Source organism: Callorhinus ursinus, unplaced genomic scaffold (assembly GCF_003265705.2).
Source record: "Callorhinus ursinus isolate GAN/ISIS: 27379988/994484 unplaced genomic scaffold, GSC_fseal_2.0 scaffold37, whole genome shotgun sequence".
In the NCBI taxonomy this organism is placed as follows: Eukaryota; Metazoa; Chordata; class Mammalia; order Carnivora; family Otariidae; genus Callorhinus; species Callorhinus ursinus.
In genome coordinates, this window is record NW_027397099.1 from 5747220 (window position 1) to 5763171 (window position 15952).

General features: G+C 53.1%; 2 protein-coding genes across 9 annotated transcripts in view; one reads left to right on the top strand and one right to left on the bottom strand.

Moving 5' to 3' along the window:
* The first annotated feature begins 699 nt into the window (after window positions 1-699).
* ESRP2 (epithelial splicing regulatory protein 2) lies at window positions 700-9961 on the top strand. Of its 4 annotated transcripts, XM_073880094.1 has the most exons (16): window positions 704-3334; window positions 3418-3546; window positions 5004-5117; window positions 5229-5343; window positions 5620-5718; window positions 5942-5996; window positions 6069-6179; window positions 6255-6387; window positions 6475-6517; window positions 6680-6981; window positions 7096-7308; window positions 7418-7616; window positions 7763-7949; window positions 8261-8426; window positions 8503-8608; window positions 9563-9961. In XM_073880094.1, the coding sequence occupies exons 1-15, from the start codon at window positions 3137-3139 to the stop codon at window positions 8590-8592; spliced, it is 2154 nt and encodes a 717-aa protein (XP_073736195.1). In that variant the 5' UTR covers window positions 704-3136; the 3' UTR covers window positions 8593-8608; window positions 9563-9961. The 4 variants fall into 4 exon arrangements, with proteins under 4 accessions (XP_073736196.1, XP_073736195.1, XP_025744804.1 ...); XM_073880095.1 differs by having other exon boundaries at window positions 700-3334; window positions 7847-7949; window positions 8503-9961; XM_025889019.2 differs by having other exon boundaries at window positions 8503-9961.
* Window positions 9962-10284: 323 nt separating this feature from the next.
* The window catches only part of NFATC3 (nuclear factor of activated T cells 3), a 130379-nt gene continuing 124711 nt past the window's right edge, over window positions 10285-15952 (bottom strand). For 3 of the 5 annotated variants that reach the window (XM_025889018.2, XM_025889016.2, XM_073880093.1), the window contains one exon: window positions 10285-12507. In XM_025889018.2, coding sequence (XP_025744803.1) covers window positions 12383-12507 — 125 coding nt within the window. In that variant the 3' untranslated portion in view covers window positions 10285-12382. The remainder of the gene's footprint in view (window positions 12508-15952) is intronic. The other 2 variants (XM_025889017.2, XR_003211606.2) reach the window with 2 other exon arrangements.

A 15952-nucleotide genomic window follows, 5' to 3' on the forward strand; every position in this document is an offset into this window, starting at 1 on the left:
TCAAGTTGCGGTCCACTGGGCCGCAGAGGGTGTGGATGGGCCAGAGCCGGCGAGTGTAGATCGCCACAGTGGATCCCACCAGGCATCCAGCGTAGAATCGTCTCCCACAGTGGGATATTTTCTGGCCTGGGAGGGAGAGAAGAGGGCCCTTTTACACCACTCCTAGATGCCCTGCAGGTCCACATGACCGGCCACACTCCGGGGCCCACATGAGGACCCCCACCCGGTATCTGCGCCGACCTTCACGTACCCGCCGCTGGAGCGCCAGTTGCCTCCATAGCAGGCCTCCAGGGGCTGAGATAAGGATGGGATTCCGCACGTGTGTGGCCTGGGTCACAGGACCAAGTTCCTTTCCCCCAAGTACCTGCATTATAGTTTGGGAAACGCTATGGGCTGGACCTTTGGAGCCTTGCTCACCCCTTTCACGAATGTTATTTTCAATTCATTCATTAACGATTTATGAACCCTAGTAGCTGGGTTGGGATGGGGGACACTGCCCAATGAAATACAGGAAATCTCATACTACAGTGGGGACCCCTGCTACAGAGGGAGGTGCCTTGAGAGAAAATCTGGAAGAGCAGGCGTTAACTAGGACAAGGGATGGGTTGGGAGGGGGGTGGAAAGAGCTCAGATGAGACTCCTAGAGGAAAAGGCCCATAGCCCCAGGGAAGGTTACTAGTGCTGAAAGTTACTAGGCTGATGATGCAAAGCAAAGCACTTAAGACAACCATTCATTCATTCATTGAGCAAGTTTACTACAAGCCAGGCGCACTGATAAGCCCTGGGAATGAGCCTGTCCTCCGGGATCTGAGTTCTGAGTTCGGGGTGGATGTGGTGTAGGGAGACAATAAATGATTTGTCATTTATTATGAAGTTACTTTAGTGTTGGGGGAAAGGAATGAGGGTTGTTTAGTATTAATGGTGTGATCTGGGAGGATCCATCTGAAGATGAGTAAAGGAGTTCAGCAAAGCAGGGGCTCTAACGTTATTTTATTTTATTTTATTTATTTTTTCCTAACGTTATTTTAATGAATTTAGTTTTTCAAGAAGAGTCCAAGCATCGGGAATTGTCATGCGGTTGGAGATGGGCGGAGTTGCCCCACGCTGCCAGGATGGCTCGAGGTGCCACAATGGAGAGGTCACCTCAAGAAGGTGGCTTCCCTAAAGACCTGACCTCGAGACCCACAATGAAAGAATAGGGAAGGGCCTAGCGTGAAGGTCTAGAGGTTAAACGGATGGGGGCTCCGGGAAGGCTGAGATCGAGATCGAGTTAGCTTTCAGATGGCAAGGTGGTGACGCCGGACTGTCCTGTAGAAGCTGGAGCCCAGACAGGAGCCCGCCAAGGAGCGAAGCCCGCCAAGGAGTTTTAGGAGAGCCCCTAGGCTGAGGCGTTTGCCGCGAAGGCGTGGATGGAGGCAGGCCCGACTCCACCAGGCGCACGCGCGCTGCAGGGTGGGCAGGGGAGGAGCCTTACTTCACTGTTGGGCCCCGCCCCCAAACAAATATTTGACATTCCAGGCTTATCTAGAGCGGAGCTGGACCCGAAGAGCGACGTTTCCCCCCTCCCGCCCGGCCTGATTGGCCTAAGGCTTCCGCGGGTGGGGACCAGCGGGCAGGCGCCGGAGTGGGCGGTCCGGAAAGGGGCGGACCCCCGCCTATACCGGAGGAAGCGCTCGTAACCCGAAGCGGCTGGAAAACCTTTTTCCGATTCCCCGCAGACCGCCGAGTTCCGGCCCTTCCTGGGCACCTCGGTCTCTTTATCCAATAGTGAAGTAGGGACGCGTTGAAGTATGGGTTCAATGGGCAAGGCCTCGGAAGCGCCCCCTCCACCGGGCTCTTTCTCCAACGTCCGAACGTCCGGACGCAGCGCTGAGCTTTTCCGAAAGCGCGAGGTGCGGCTCCAGCCTCAGTTTCCGCGCGGGCTTGGCATCCCCACGTCCCTTCTTCCCGCCGGATTCTTCAGTTTCTTAGTCATATGAAGGGGAGCATTTAGGGAAGTACGGCGCGGCCTGGACACGCGCCGTAAAGGAGCCTCACCAAGCACGACGGGGCGAAAGGGTGTGGGAGCCCTCCATGCGGGACTGTCCTTACTGGGTTCCTGCTCCCGCATGGAGACGAAATGGAGGATCTGCAGCCCGCACGCGCACATCACACGTTCACCGCTAGCCCCCACCCGCCGGCGCGCTCACATCTCCAGGCAACAGGCCCGTCGTCAGGCGGGGAGGGCGACGAAAACAGGCAGCAGTCTCCACGTGGGGTAGCGGTGAGGCTCCAGGCCCAGACCATCCGGCTCAGCCCTGTCTAGAGTGGCGCTCTCTGGAGTTGGAGCGGGGCGCTTCCTGCTTCCCCAGCACCGAGGCCTGCACACCACCTAGAGTGTTTTGGCACCGCGGGCACATCCTGGAGCCAGGCTAAGGCCAGGTCTTCACACGTGTGTGGACAAGCCCTGCCCCGTGACCTCTCGTCCCCCGACCTTATCGCTCTAAGTACCTCTGCTGATCCCCCACCCTCCCCCCCAACCCAGTTGGCCTCTGGTGACCACCTCCCCCCAGGCCTCTCTGGGTGATAGCCAGTAATTCACCGCCCTCTTTGGTGACTTCTATCATACCCCGGCCGTCCGTAGTGACCCCCAAAGCCCCTAGACTGCCTCCTGGTGAGTTTCACAAATCCCATGTGACCCCTGTGGACTGCAGAAGGCCCCTGTTTTTGCATTTTTTTTGGCGCCGGCTTCATGGTGGGAAGGGACAGAGAGGAGGACGAGATCGACACAGACAAGACCCTCTGACGGAGTGGGAGTCCGGGCCGTGAGCGTGCACCCAGGCCGGGCGTCTGAGCGCGCGCGCTCCGGGCGAGGCTCTAGCTGCCTTCCCCCTCTGTTCCCGGGGCCGCCCTCGGTCACGTGGCCCGCGGGGCCGACAGGTAACTCGCCCGGAGAGGGCGGAGGCCAGTAGCCGCCCCGCCCCACGGGGCGCCGCGGGCGGGTCTCAGCAGCGCCCACTGCGCCAGCCGGGCTGCAGGTGCCGCCCCCGACACACGGTGTCCCGCCCAAGCTGATTCGTGTCTGCCGTCGGCCGGTGCGTGCGTGCGCCTCGTCGGTCCGCGTGTGTCTGGCCGAGCGCCCCCTTCCTCTGCGGCCATGACTCCGCCGCCTCCCCAGCCACCGCCCCCGGGCCCCAACCCCATCTCAGACTCCTCCACCGACCCCCGCCCGGGGCCTGGACCCCTGGTCGTACTGTTCGGAGCCACGGCTGGTGCGCTGGGGCCGGACCTGGGCTCCGACGAGACCGACTTGATCCTCCTAGTCTGGCAAGTGGTGGAGCCGAAGAGCCGTCAGGTACGGTGAGGGTGGGGGAGTCCCCGGGGAGTTTCAGGATCCGAGGGGAGCAGTGGCTGATCGGTTTCCCCCGCCGCTCGTAGGTGGGGACGTTGCACAAGTCACTGGTTCGCGCCGAGGCAGCCGCACTGAGCCCGCAGTGCCGCGAGGCGAGCGGCCTGAGCGCCGACAGCTTGGCGCGAGCCGAGCCGCTGGACAAGGTGCTGCAGCAGGTGAGTGCTGGGGCCCGGATGAGTGGAGGCATGGCCGGGCCGCGGGGACATTTCTCAGCCGGAGAGGCGGCAGGAGGCAAGGCCTGGCGTGCTGCGACCAACTGGCTCGGGCGGTAGGACGAGTTCCTGTTGTTTAAAAGTTTCAGAGATTCCCGCGTGTGCCGGCCTTTCCTGGGGGCACCTTACTTTTCAGCCTTTCCAGGGATCCACTCCTACTGACGCGGTGGGATGGAAGCTGCGAGACCCCTCCCAGGGCCGGCGGGGCTGTGAGGCTGAGACGCCTCTGGGAACCTGCCTGGCCAGGTCTCCCAGAACAGCGGTCGGAAGCCAGAAGGGCCGAGAGGCCCGGTCCTGGCCATAGGTCACGGTCCCTGCCGCCGGCGACCTCGGCCCACCCACCAGCCTAGGGAGACGGTGGAGCGGGGGCGGAGGGCGGGGTCTGCCTCCGAGGCGGACGCCGCCAGGTGTAAGCTTGCTCGTCTAGGCCTGTCCCGGCCGGCTGGCCAGGCGTGGGCGCTGTCCGGACCCCGCCTGAAGGCTACCTCTCCTGGGTGCAGAGGCCCCGGGTGCGTCCCAGCTCTGGCTGAAGTGGGAGGCGGTTCCCGATGCTGTTTTCTTTTTCTTATCTCCGCTACTGCACTCACCCTGTGCCTGACTCTCGAGTGTAATGAGTTTTAAGTGCTTTACAGGCGCAGATTCTTTCATTTTTCAACAACTTGGGAGGTTCTTGATGAGGTACAAAGGTGTTGAACCTGGTCCTGTTCCAGAAGGGCTCCCAGGTTAGACCCTACTTGGGGAGTGTGCTGAAGGAGAACTGGGTTGGCTCGCTCTGGGCCTGTGCCTAGTGCTTCTACCTGTTCTCCAGCACGGAGGAAGGCTGGGGGGCGGGGGGCTGGGCAGCTTGAGAAGTGCCACCCCCTCTGTGAGCAAACAACTCTGTGCCAACCGGTCGATAGGGTGTGGGTCAAAGCTCATGCTGCCCCTGGCGTCCAGGTGTGCAGCTCTGTCCTTGGATTTTCTCTGCCCCTCGGTTGGTCAGACCTAGAGGTGGGGCTGCCGTTGACCATGAGCCCGCTGGGCCTCAGGCAGGATTGGGCCTCCCCCACCTGTCTGAGGGTGGTGCCTGGTCAGGGACAGGTTTAACCTGCTTTGCCCCGCCCTTTCCCACCTGCTTGTCGCACTCCACCAGGTGTTTGCTCTGGCCCCACTCCAGACTCTTGGGAGTGTGTGTGATGGGGGCTTGGGTGATATGTGACTGCCCCCATTTGGCCTGGAGAAGGTGACAGCGGACTGGGGGAGAAAAGGGACACAGAACCAGGCCCCCGCCTGTGGCCGACTCCTCCCCAGGCAGGGGAGGGCTAAACAGCTAGCTGAACCAGCTTTGCAGCCTCTGCCCTCCCTCGTGCCCGCCCAGCTGTGAGTCTGTGTCTGTCTCTCTCCCCACTCCCTATCCCCAGTTCTCACAGCTGGTGAGCGGGGATGTGGCTCTGCTAGGCGGGGGCCCCTACATGCTATGCACTGATGGGCAGCAGCTGCTGCGACAGGTCCTGCACCCTGAGGCCTCCAGGAAGGTATGCCACTGAGGGCACAACAGGGGGTAGGGCTCCCAGGACCCCTGTCATGGGGGTGGGAAGGGCAGCTCAGTTCCCCCCCAATTCATGCCCACTCCCATGTGCCCCCAGAACCTGGTGCTCCCCGACACCTTCTTCTCCTTCTACGACCTCCGCAGAGAGTTCCATGTGCAGCACCCAAGCGCCTGCCCTGCCAGGGAGCTCACCGTGGCCACCATGGCACAGGGTATCGGTGACCCAGAAGGGTTAGGGTGGAGGGGAAGCTATAGGCTGTTTTTGAGTATGTGCATCCTGGAGGGCTATATAAACAAATGCGAGGTTACAGTATCTGCCAAGTTCTTGAGGACACATGCCTCTGTGTCTGTGCTGGGGTGTGTCTGAAACAGGGACATATGTCTGCCTATGTCTGGGATGGGGACTTGTACAGGCATATATGAGCTGGATCAGAACAAATGTGTTTGCCTCTCAGGTTGGGATTTCCTTATTGTTTCTCTGCTCATAGACTTGGGGCTGGAGACAGATGCCACAGAGGATGACTTTGGGGTCTGGGAAGTGAAGACAATGGTAGCTGTCATCCTCCACCTGCTCGAAGGGCCCAGTGGTAAGGTTCCCCTCACCACCTGTCACCCGCTCTCAGGACTGGGCGAATGTCTGCCTCTTAACTTCCTGAAAGTCGCCGTCCCCACTTGTTAACTTTCTTTGAGAGACCGCAGGTAGAAGCTCCTTTGTCACCTCCTTATCCCCAACTGTCGTCTTTTTGCAGAGCTTGGTGGGGAGACCCCCCTCCACCAGACCCTGCTGACCCCCATGCCATCTCCTCTCAGGTCAATTGTTTTCAAAGGCAGAGGTGGTAAAGCAGAAATATGAGACAGGTCCTTGGTGAGTGTAGGGGCAGGGGTGGGGGGGGCGCCAAGAGCCGGACAGCTCTGACTCTATGCCCTGCCCCCACAGCAGCAAGACCGATGCGGTGGACAGTGAGACTGTGGTTCGGGCCCGTGGGTTGCCCTGGCAGTCATCAGACCAGGATGTGGCTCGGTTCTTCAAAGGACTCAACATTGCCAGGTGGGTATGGTGCGGTGGGTGGGCTCGGGAGGGCAGGCCTGCCCAGGAGGCTCTAACAAAGCCCTGGCTCCGCAGGGGAGGTGTAGCACTCTGCCTCAACGCCCAGGGCCGCAGAAACGGCGAGGCCCTCATCCGCTTTGTGGACAGCGAGCAGCGGGACCTAGCGCTGCAGAGACACAAGCACCACATGGGCGTCCGCTATATTGAGGTGGGGCTTCGGGCTGGGAGTGAAGCCCGGCGGAGCTGAGGCCCGCCAGGCTGGAGACCCACGGGCTGTCCCCCATTGTCCCCACAGGTATACAAAGCAACAGGAGAAGAGTTTGTCAAGATCGCAGGGGGTGAGTGTGCTCCCAACCGCACCTGGCTCCCCTGGCTCTTGACCATGTCCCCCCCCTTGCCCACCCCCTCCCCGCCTTTCTGTGCCCCTGCGTGCCAGGTGTAGCGGGTATTTGGAAGGGCACAAATGAAGTCAGTAGGTGACTTCCATGCCTCTCACCAAGGCACATCACTAGAGGTGGCTCGGTTCCTGTCCCGGGAAGACCAAGTGATACTGAGGCTACGGGGACTGCCCTTCTCGGCTGGGCCGGCGGATGTGCTAGGCTTTCTGGGGCCCGAGTGCCCAGTGACGGGGGGTGCGGATGGGCTGCTCTTTGTGCGCCACCCTGACGGCCGGCCCACCGGTGACGCCTTTGCCCTCTTTGCCTGTGAGGACCTGGCACAGGCTGCGCTGCGCAGGCACAAGGGCATGCTGGGTAAGCGATACATTGAACTCTTCCGGAGCACTGCGGCTGAAGTGCAGCAGGTGAGCACCCAGGGCTCCCCCTCCCCCCATGTGCTTCTCCCGGGGACCCTTTCCATCCCCCCTGTACCCCTGCCCTACTTGGCATCACCGGCCTCTTGCTGCCTTCCTGGCCAGGTCCTGAACCGCTATGCATCCAGCCCACTCCTGCCCACACTCGCTGCTCCCCTGCTCCCCATCCCCTTCCCACTGGCCACTGGGACTGGGAGAGACTGTGTGCGCCTTCGAGGCCTGCCCTACACAGCCACCATCGAAGACATCCTGAGCTTTCTCGGGGAGGCAGCTGCTGACATCCGGCCCCACGGTGTGCACATGGTGCTCAACCAGCAGGTGAGGCTGCTGTCACTGGAGAGACCTGCATGGTTAGAGAGGGCTGTGGGGTTGGGAGTGAGGTCCTCTTGCGCGTGACAGGTTGTTCACAAGACCACCGTGTGCACAGGGCCGGCCATCGGGCGATGCTTTCATCCAGATGACATCAGCAGAACGGGCCCTAGCTGCTGCTCAGCGTTGCCATAAGAAAGTGATGAAGGAACGCTATGTGGAAGTGGTCCCCTGCTCCACAGAGGAGATGAGCCGTGTGCTAATGGGGGGCACCTTGGGCCGCAGTGGCATGTCCCCTCCACCCTGCAAGCTGCCCTGTGAGTGTCCCAGGGGCTGGGGAAGGAGGCATGTAGGGGACAAGCTGTTATAACCCTCGCTTTCTACAGTGGGGGCTCTCTTCTGGCTGCCTCACCCAGGGCAGTGCTGGGCTCCCTGCAGATGCACTCTCTACTTCTGCCTGCAGGCCTCTCACCACCCACCTACGCCACCTTCCAGGCCACCCCAGCACTCATTCCTGCTGAGACAGCCGCTCTGTACCCCTCTTCAGCACTGCTCCCGGCTGCCAGGGTACCTGCTGCCCCTACCCCTGTTGCCTACTACCCAGGGCCAGCCGCTCAACTCTACATGAACTACACAGCTTACTACCCCAGGTACCAGCGGCTAAGAAAACCCCCCCGTCTTGCCCCCATTCTGGTGTGACGGAGGGTCATGGTCCCCTTCCTGGGCCAGATAATCCAAGGTCTGTTAAGAGCTGCAGCGTAATCTAAGGTGGACAAGGGAGTGACAGGTACGGTCTGGAGGATACTGTCGACAAATTAGAATGGGGAGGACTCTGGAGACAGCGGTTTTAGGGAGGAGGAACTGAACTAAGCACAAGGCGGAAACAAGGGAAGAGGAGGTGGGTCTTGGTGTAGGCCATAGGTGGGACTGCACCCCTAAATCCCTGCCTCTCCCATCCTAGTCCCCCGGTCTCTCCCACCGCTGTGGGCTACCTCACCACACCCCCTGCTGCCCTGGCCTCTGCTTCCACCCCAGTGTTGTCCCAGCCAGGAGCCCTGGTCCGTATGCAGGGTGTCCCGTATACAGCTGGTATGAAGGATCTGCTCAGCGTCTTCCAGGCCTATCAGGTGAGGTGTGGCTGGAGGGCTTGGGAACCTGGCTAAGCCTGGAGCTCCCTCCCCTAAATCTCTGTTCCTTCTGCAGTTAGCCCCTGATGACTACACCAGTTTGATGCCTGTTGGTGACCCGCCTCGCACTGTGCTACAGGCCCCCAAAGAGTGGGTGTGTTTGTAGGTGAGGGAGCCAGGAGGTAAGAGCTGGCTGATGTCTATCATGTCTGTCTCGGCATCCAGAGAACCACTAACCTCAACCAGGTGCCTGCTTTCTGGGCTTGTCAGAGCTCTCAGAAAGCACCTAGAGGAGCTCAAGCCCCAGCTCCATCTCCCGCTTGTTGCTCTGCCTGTCCACCCCAAAGCTGATGGCTGGACCCTGCATGCAGGGCTGGGGGTGGAATGGTGTTACCCTCCTCCCGATGGCCTGATCCAGCCTCTGAAAAGCACCGAGAGAGCCTTTGGTCGGTTTTGGCTGTGGCCCATACACACAGATTCTATGGGGCTGATGTCCACAGCAGGCTGGCTGGCTTTTTAAAAATATAAGCCCTGGTGCCTTCAACATATGACTCCTGGGAGCTTCTGCATAAAGATCCCAATGTTCTACCTTCCCCTTTCCCTTCTGGCAGGGGGCAGGGAGGCAGAGAATGCTGGCCCCAGCCCCCAGGATACTTGACCCTTAGTGGCCACATTGTGTCTTGGGTCTAAGGGTAATAGCTCTCCTCCAGCTTGGCACAAGGACTATCAGGTGGCAAGATCACAGGCTATTTTGATGGACTGTACTGCAATATCCCCAGAGGACACTAGGGGGCAGGAGGCCCTCACAGAAAAACTCAGGCTTGAATTTTAAAGGGGACTCTCTGCCTACTTCTCATGCACACCTTGGGCAGGCCAGTTGTCCTGAACTCAGCAGACATCGTGGAATGCCCTTTGCACCCATTAGAGGGTACAGAACTGAAGCTTCGGAAGGAATTTGGAACTCTACTCACTCCTCCGTAAAATAAACAAAGGTTCCTAACCAAGTGGACTTTTTAAAAGCCAAAGTGCCCTTAGCTTTGGACCCCAGAGTGTGGGACTCCACACCTGCCACGGGCAGAGGTAAACTCAGGTGGATTTCCAGGACACTGTTAACCTGTCACCGTTTATTATTTCAGCCCTGTAACTGAGGAACCATGAATTGCTGGCTCTCCCCTTTGTTATGTTGTGTAAGGAGCACTAGACTCCTATACAAGGTTTTCAAATACAAAGTGTGTAAGAAAACACAATTCCACGTCCTGTAAACATGGAACCAATTCCTTAACTGTACATCGCCCATTTTATAAAATAGAAGGTTTCAACTTGAGCCCATCTGAGCCTTGAAGATGACCATCTATTCTGAATGTTAAAAACAGGGCTTCAAGTCCGGGGAGGGGAGGCATGCCTGGGTGGCACAGTCGGTTCAGAGTCCCACTCTACAAAAACACCCCCCCACCCAGGGCTTCTTGGCCAGATCCAGCAGAGCTCTGGTGATAGTGGTTAGCCCCGGGCAGGGGTGGATTGCACTGCACGCACCACACATGAACTGAAGACAGGACATCTAGTCCCTTTAGAGCTGTTCTCAGCCGTGTTTCTCTCTGTATCTCTAGTAAGTAGAAGGCTGCTTATCCCATTCCTCAAACCAAGATGTAGCACAGGTTGGAAGGGGTAGGGTAGGTACTAAGACATGCCCAGTTGCTCAGTGTTGCTACTAGAAGTCAATTTGCATAATCCAATGAACATGTGCTTTAGCGCCATTTACATTGCACAAAAGTTTAGTCTTTACCTGCAAAGCCAGAAAATATTCTTAAACCAAAGACTTTACAAAATGATACAAGACTGCTTATATATTATACAAAGCTCTTTTAAAATTTAACTTTTATTTTAAATAGGAAAGCATTTCTAGTGCTACAGGCATCAAGGTATTTAAAAGGCATCAAAATTTGGTGCATAGCAACTCTGGATCATAGAGGCTTTTATTCCTGAGGGCAGCAGAGCAACCCCCAAAGGGTCTTGCAAGGCGAACTCTTGCAAGAACCCCATGTGAGGCAGCTACCCCAGGGGCAAGAGGGTGCAGGCAAGTCCAGCCAACTGTCTGGAACTTCTGTCAGAGGCCACCTCTCCAACCCCTCCAAAGGAAGCTGTGGGCTGCCAACTACAGGCCCTGAAGCAAATCTCACTATCCACACTCGGACACAAAACTTTTAAAGAAAATAGGAAAACACCCAGCTCCAGGAGGGACCAGAGTGATTTGCTGAAGGATAGACACTTTGCTCTAACTAGGTTTAGGGGAAAAAAATCTAAATCATGGTTTGAAGGGGAAAAAAAAGACCATCTTTATCCTGTAGGAGGTCAACAGCTCCTACCTGGCTGACCAGAGGTGGTGGGCAATGAGCCAGCTCCCCCTGCTCAGGCCTTACTTGGCCTCAATAGAGAGTCCTGGCATCTAGGACTCATAATCCCCTGGAGTAATATCATCAAGCCCTTGACCAGCTCAGCACATTGTCGCGCATATAGGCACTCAAAAAAATTTCCTTCCTGAATAAATGAAATTACATGATTTCATTTGAAAACATACTGCAAACTTCAGGTGCTTTGAAATGGGCCCAGTCTTGGAATAGGTACTAATCCCATTAAAGGGAGGGGGAAGGGCAGGGTTTGGAAAAAGCACCCAACTCGGGCACCTCCTTTGGTAGACAGCAGGCTGGAGTTTCTTGCTGGCCCCTGCCCTGGGCACCAGCCTCACCAGCAGCAGCACCGGGGCATCTTTGGTGTGGAGGGTCAGGTCTATGATGCTACCTCATGTTTGGGTTTGCCTCAAAGCCTTTTGGGGAAAAGGATGGTTTTTAGGCCATGCAGATGGGACGAGGGTAGGCCAGAATCATTTTAGGCTGTAAACAGAATGACGGATAAGCCTTCCATGCCATTGTGAATCTTAAAAGCTTCCCTTCTGGAGTCCTGTATTTTCTCTGCTCTTCTGAAGCATATAGCTCATTTGTGCTTAGCTTCTGACACAGCCTGGCCTCTAGAGATGAGTTAGAACCAGCAGATTTGCCTAAACCATCATGAGGCTGTGGCTTCAAAGGTTATATAGAGCAGCCAAATGCAGATACTCCCAGTTAGAAAAGGTCTGGGACCAGAGGACACAAAAGGGAAAAGCACTCCACAACCTACTTGTTTGCAGGATGGCAGGATATTAAAGCTACCAAGCTAAAAAACCCACCGTTCAAAGTCACCTTACATGTAGCTATCTTATCCAAGGCCCTGAGGGAAAAAAGCAATTTCAACACGGAGTCAGTATGGAGAGACTGCAGCAAGATTACCTAGGAAGTTACAAAATGGCTACGCTCTGGAATGTCGTTTTATATTCCAACATGTCAATGATTGGAATGGTCTCTTCTTTAAGTTTACTTTTATAAAGAGGTATGAGCTACATTTGGCTTTATTTCCTATAAATCTATGAAAAGCTTTAGGACATGCTGAGTTTCTGAGGCATTAGGTGTGGGCTTAGGAGAAATTTTTTTTCTTTCATGTTTGCCTCTGGAAGGTTTTATCAAAAGTTCCTACTTTAAAAATATCATCAAAGCTAAAGAGTCCTTCAAATGACCATAAAGGAGTACAAATCACCAATCATAGCTAAGCAACCAAGTCACTTGCAAAAGCAGCACCTCTGAAATGGAGCGCCTGCTGCATTCACACTCAAAGCACCCATCATATAAAAGTATCCTATTTAAATACAAAAAGCAAAGCTCATTTCCCCAAAGCTCAGTCTATGCTGCTCCTGTTCTTTTACAAAATCTACCCAAGGCCTGAGGTGGAGGAATGCTGCTTTCCCCACATACAGTGATCCCAACTCCTGGTGCCAGTCCTGAAGGCCACAGAGTTGGAAACCCAAGGTCCAAGGAGAGAAACATGCTGAGAAGTACATGGTGGTGGATACATGGCTGCAGTGAGCACTGTCAGAGCCCATCGGATCTTCCTATATCCAGGGAATCGGGACCCGGGAGGGGAGCCGCCTGCCTGCTCCCCGCTGTTCCTTGGGAAACAGAAATCTGGGACATGTCTCTCCCAATTATCTCGTTCACTGAAAAACAAGAAAAAGAATGATTAGCGACCTCTGTGTGACTGACTATATGATGCTCAATGGCGAGTTCCATGTCAAAGACATGTTTCCCCTTTCCAGTTTTCTATAAAGGTAAATGCAGTGCTTAAAGCCTGCTCCTAAACTGAATGGAGACATCATTCCAGACCCCTCCTCTTCCCTTTCAGTTCAGTTTGGTTTGGTTTGGGAAGGGAGATGGCTCAGAGAACAGGAAACATTCTTACCCTCACTCTAAAAGTTTATGCTCTGGAGAAGATAGGATATATCTGAAATGAGTTCATGTTAATCTAACTTTTCCTTAATTTGCATCCTTTTAGGAGGGTTTTCTCCTGATTCCTGCAGTGTACTTTGTAAAGTGAATGCAAATAAACTGTTTTGGTAAGAATAAAGGAGGATTTGGCAGTTATTTTGTTACCTTATGCTAATACAAGCATCTTTTATTATGTTGGGGGCACTTATTCTCATCCTTTCAGAAAAGACTCTTGCTTTTGTGTTGGTTTCTATGACAAGCCAAGCACTTCAAGGAACAAAAAACTTCAATATTAAGGAACCAGTATAGAAAACAATATCCCAGGGGCTCCTGGATGGCTTAGTAGGTTAAGCTGCCTTCGGCTCAGGTCACGATCCCAGGGTCAGCAGGGAGCCTGCTTCTCCCTTTCCTCCCTGCTTGTGCTCGCTCGGCTCCCTTATGCTATTGCTATCTTTGTCTTTCTCTGTCTCGAATAAATAAAATCTTAAAAAAAAATACCCCCAATTCCCCCAGTAAGAACCTTTAGTTCTCTCATGATGAGAATTCTTTGCTTTGAAATGAAAATTCTTTTATCAACTAAAGATTATATTCCTGGGCATTTACTCAAAAGAACTGAAAACATATGTCTACATAAAAACTTGTACTCGAATAGAAGTTCACAGCAGCATTATTCATAATAGGCCCAAAGTGGAAACAACTCAGATGTCGGTAACCAAGTGATGAGTGGATAAATGAAATGTGGGCTATCTATACAGTGGAACATTATTCAGCCACAAGAAGGAATGAAGTTCTAATACATGCTACAACATGGGTGAACCTTGAAAACATACTAAGTGAAAGAAACCTGACACAAAAGATCATATATTGTTTGATTCCATTTGTATAAAATGGCCAGAACAGGCTAACCACACAGACAGAAAATAGGTGGTTACGAGGAGTTATGGTGAGGAAGGAATAGGGAGTGACTGCTAACGGGTATGGGGGTTTCTTTTTTTTCCTTTTGGAATAATGAAAATTTTCTAAAATTAGATAGTTGTGATAGTTGTACAATTCTGTGAACATAATAAAACCATTGAATAGTATATTTTCAAGGGTGAATTTTATAGTAATGAATTATATCTCAGCACAGCTGTAATAAATGAAAAGAGGCGAAGACAAAAAATTTTTATACTTAGAATGTGATGTGATCATAGAGCAAGGGAGACACTAACAATCACTTAAAAAATCTTCAAGTATTAACATCTACTCTTTTTATAGTTTAGGTAATTAAAAAAATTCTTCAAATTCATATACTGATGGCTGTAAGAAGGGAACTCACTTCACAAATACTAATGAGCATCTATGAGAGTTTACAACTGAAATTTTGTATCTTATTTCAATCTTCACAACATTTTAAAATAACTACTAACCCACTTTATAAATCAGTTAACTGAGGCTTTGGTCACATAATTTGCTTAGTGAATGGTGGAATCAGTTTCCAAACAACTGTCACTTCTTGAGGCCAAGGGAAGAGAAACGGAAATAAATCATTTAGACAAAGAAAATGTGAAAGACCTGGACAAATGTGGTGATGGCTGCGAGAGAGAGGAGTATGGTGAGAGTAAGGAGAGGGAAACAGGAAAGAGACAATACAAAAGGGACAAATATAGAAAGGGCACCTGTTATTCCAAGCCACATAACAAGCAAGGAACAGTGTTTTCAGTGTGGACTCCATGTGTAAATCTATGGGCTAGTCTCATGCTAAGACGGAGCACAAGGATGGCCCATGATCTTTGCACATGGCCTTTCACATAACTCACCACATCAAATTACTGGTAGGGGTTGTCATCATTTGTCTCTCAAATAGCTGGCAAGCTCCTGAAGGGCAAGCAAGGTACCTTACTAATGAGGAAATATCAATTTCTGATGACTGAATAAATGGATCCTAATTCAATACAATTACTTAGAAACTATTGGGAATTAATATACTGAAAGTTCACTAGGTGGTGCGGTAGGAAGGGGCCCAAACAATGTTATTAAGACTAATTCATGACATCTGATTTTTTAAAAAAAGATTTTATTTATTTGACAGAGAGAGAGCACAGCAGGGGAAGCGGCAGGCAGAGGGAGAGGGAGAAGCAGGCTCACCAAGCAGGGAGCCCGATACGGGGCTCGATCCCAGGACCCTGGGATCATGACCTAAGCTGAAGGCAGACACTTAATGACTGAGCCACCCAGGCGCCCCATCATGACATCTGATTTTGATTTTGACAGTGTCTATTTTAGACAGGTCTCCCAGCAGTGGCAACAAGTCAAACAGAGAAGCAAGTACCAGCAGAGAATCATCTTTTCCCAACACTTATCCCCTCCAAGGACGGTAACTTCAGAAATGTTCCAAGCTGCCATGCAACACACCTTCTTAAATTATCTCACTGCTCAAGTTTTAAATCTACAAGGTGATTAGAAATGGTGTTTTATCATCATAAAAAAACCACATGATGTATTGTGTCTTTATGAGGAAGTCAATGCTTACATTTTCTGGAGGATGAAGGTATATATCCAGCATTATCCACCCACTTACCAAGTATACTTTTTTTTTTTACTTTTTTTCTTTTAAAGATTTTATTTATTTATTTGACACAGAGAAAGCGAGAGAAACAGACAGCAAGCACAAGCAGGGGGAATGGCAGGCAGGGGAGAAGTAGGCTCCCTGCTGAGCAAGGAGCCCGATGCGGGACTCAATCCCAGGACTCTGGGATCATGACCCGAGCCGAAGGCAGCCGCTCAACCAACTGAGCTACCCAGGCGCCTGTTTTTTTTTTTTTTTTTTAAGATTTATTTATTTGACAGAAAGCACAAGCAGGGGAAGCGACAGGCAGAGGGAGAAGCAGGCTCCCTGCTGAGTAGGGAGCCCAATGCGGGACTCGATCCCAGGATCCTAGGATCATGACCTGAGCAGATGCTCAACCGACTGAGCCACCCAGGTGCCCCAGTTTTGTTTTATTTTGTTTTTTTAAGTATAGCCGATGCATATTTACATTAGTTTCAGGTGTACAACTTAGCGATTAAAAAAACTTAATGGGGCTCCTGGGTAGCTCAGTTGTTAAGTGTCTGCCTTCGGCTCAGGTCATAATCCCGGGGTCCTGGGATCGAGCCCTGCATCGGGCTCCCTGCTCAGCTGGAAACCTGCTTCTCCCT

What these genes read in the sequence shown, in the direction of transcription:
- ESRP2 (XM_025889019.2), top strand. Translation starts at nt 3,137, where the DNA reads ATGACTCCGCCGCCTCCCCAGCCACCGCCCCCGGGCCCCAACCCCATC. An exon ending in ACCCTGAGGCCTCCAGGAAG is followed by an intron (nt 5,118 to 5,228) that starts GTATGCCACTGA and finishes ATGTGCCCCCAG; the next exon opens with AACCTGGTGCTCCCCGACAC. An exon ending in CGTGGCCACCATGGCACAGG is followed by an intron (nt 5,344 to 5,619) that starts GTATCGGTGACC and finishes CTCTGCTCATAG; the next exon opens with ACTTGGGGCTGGAGACAGAT.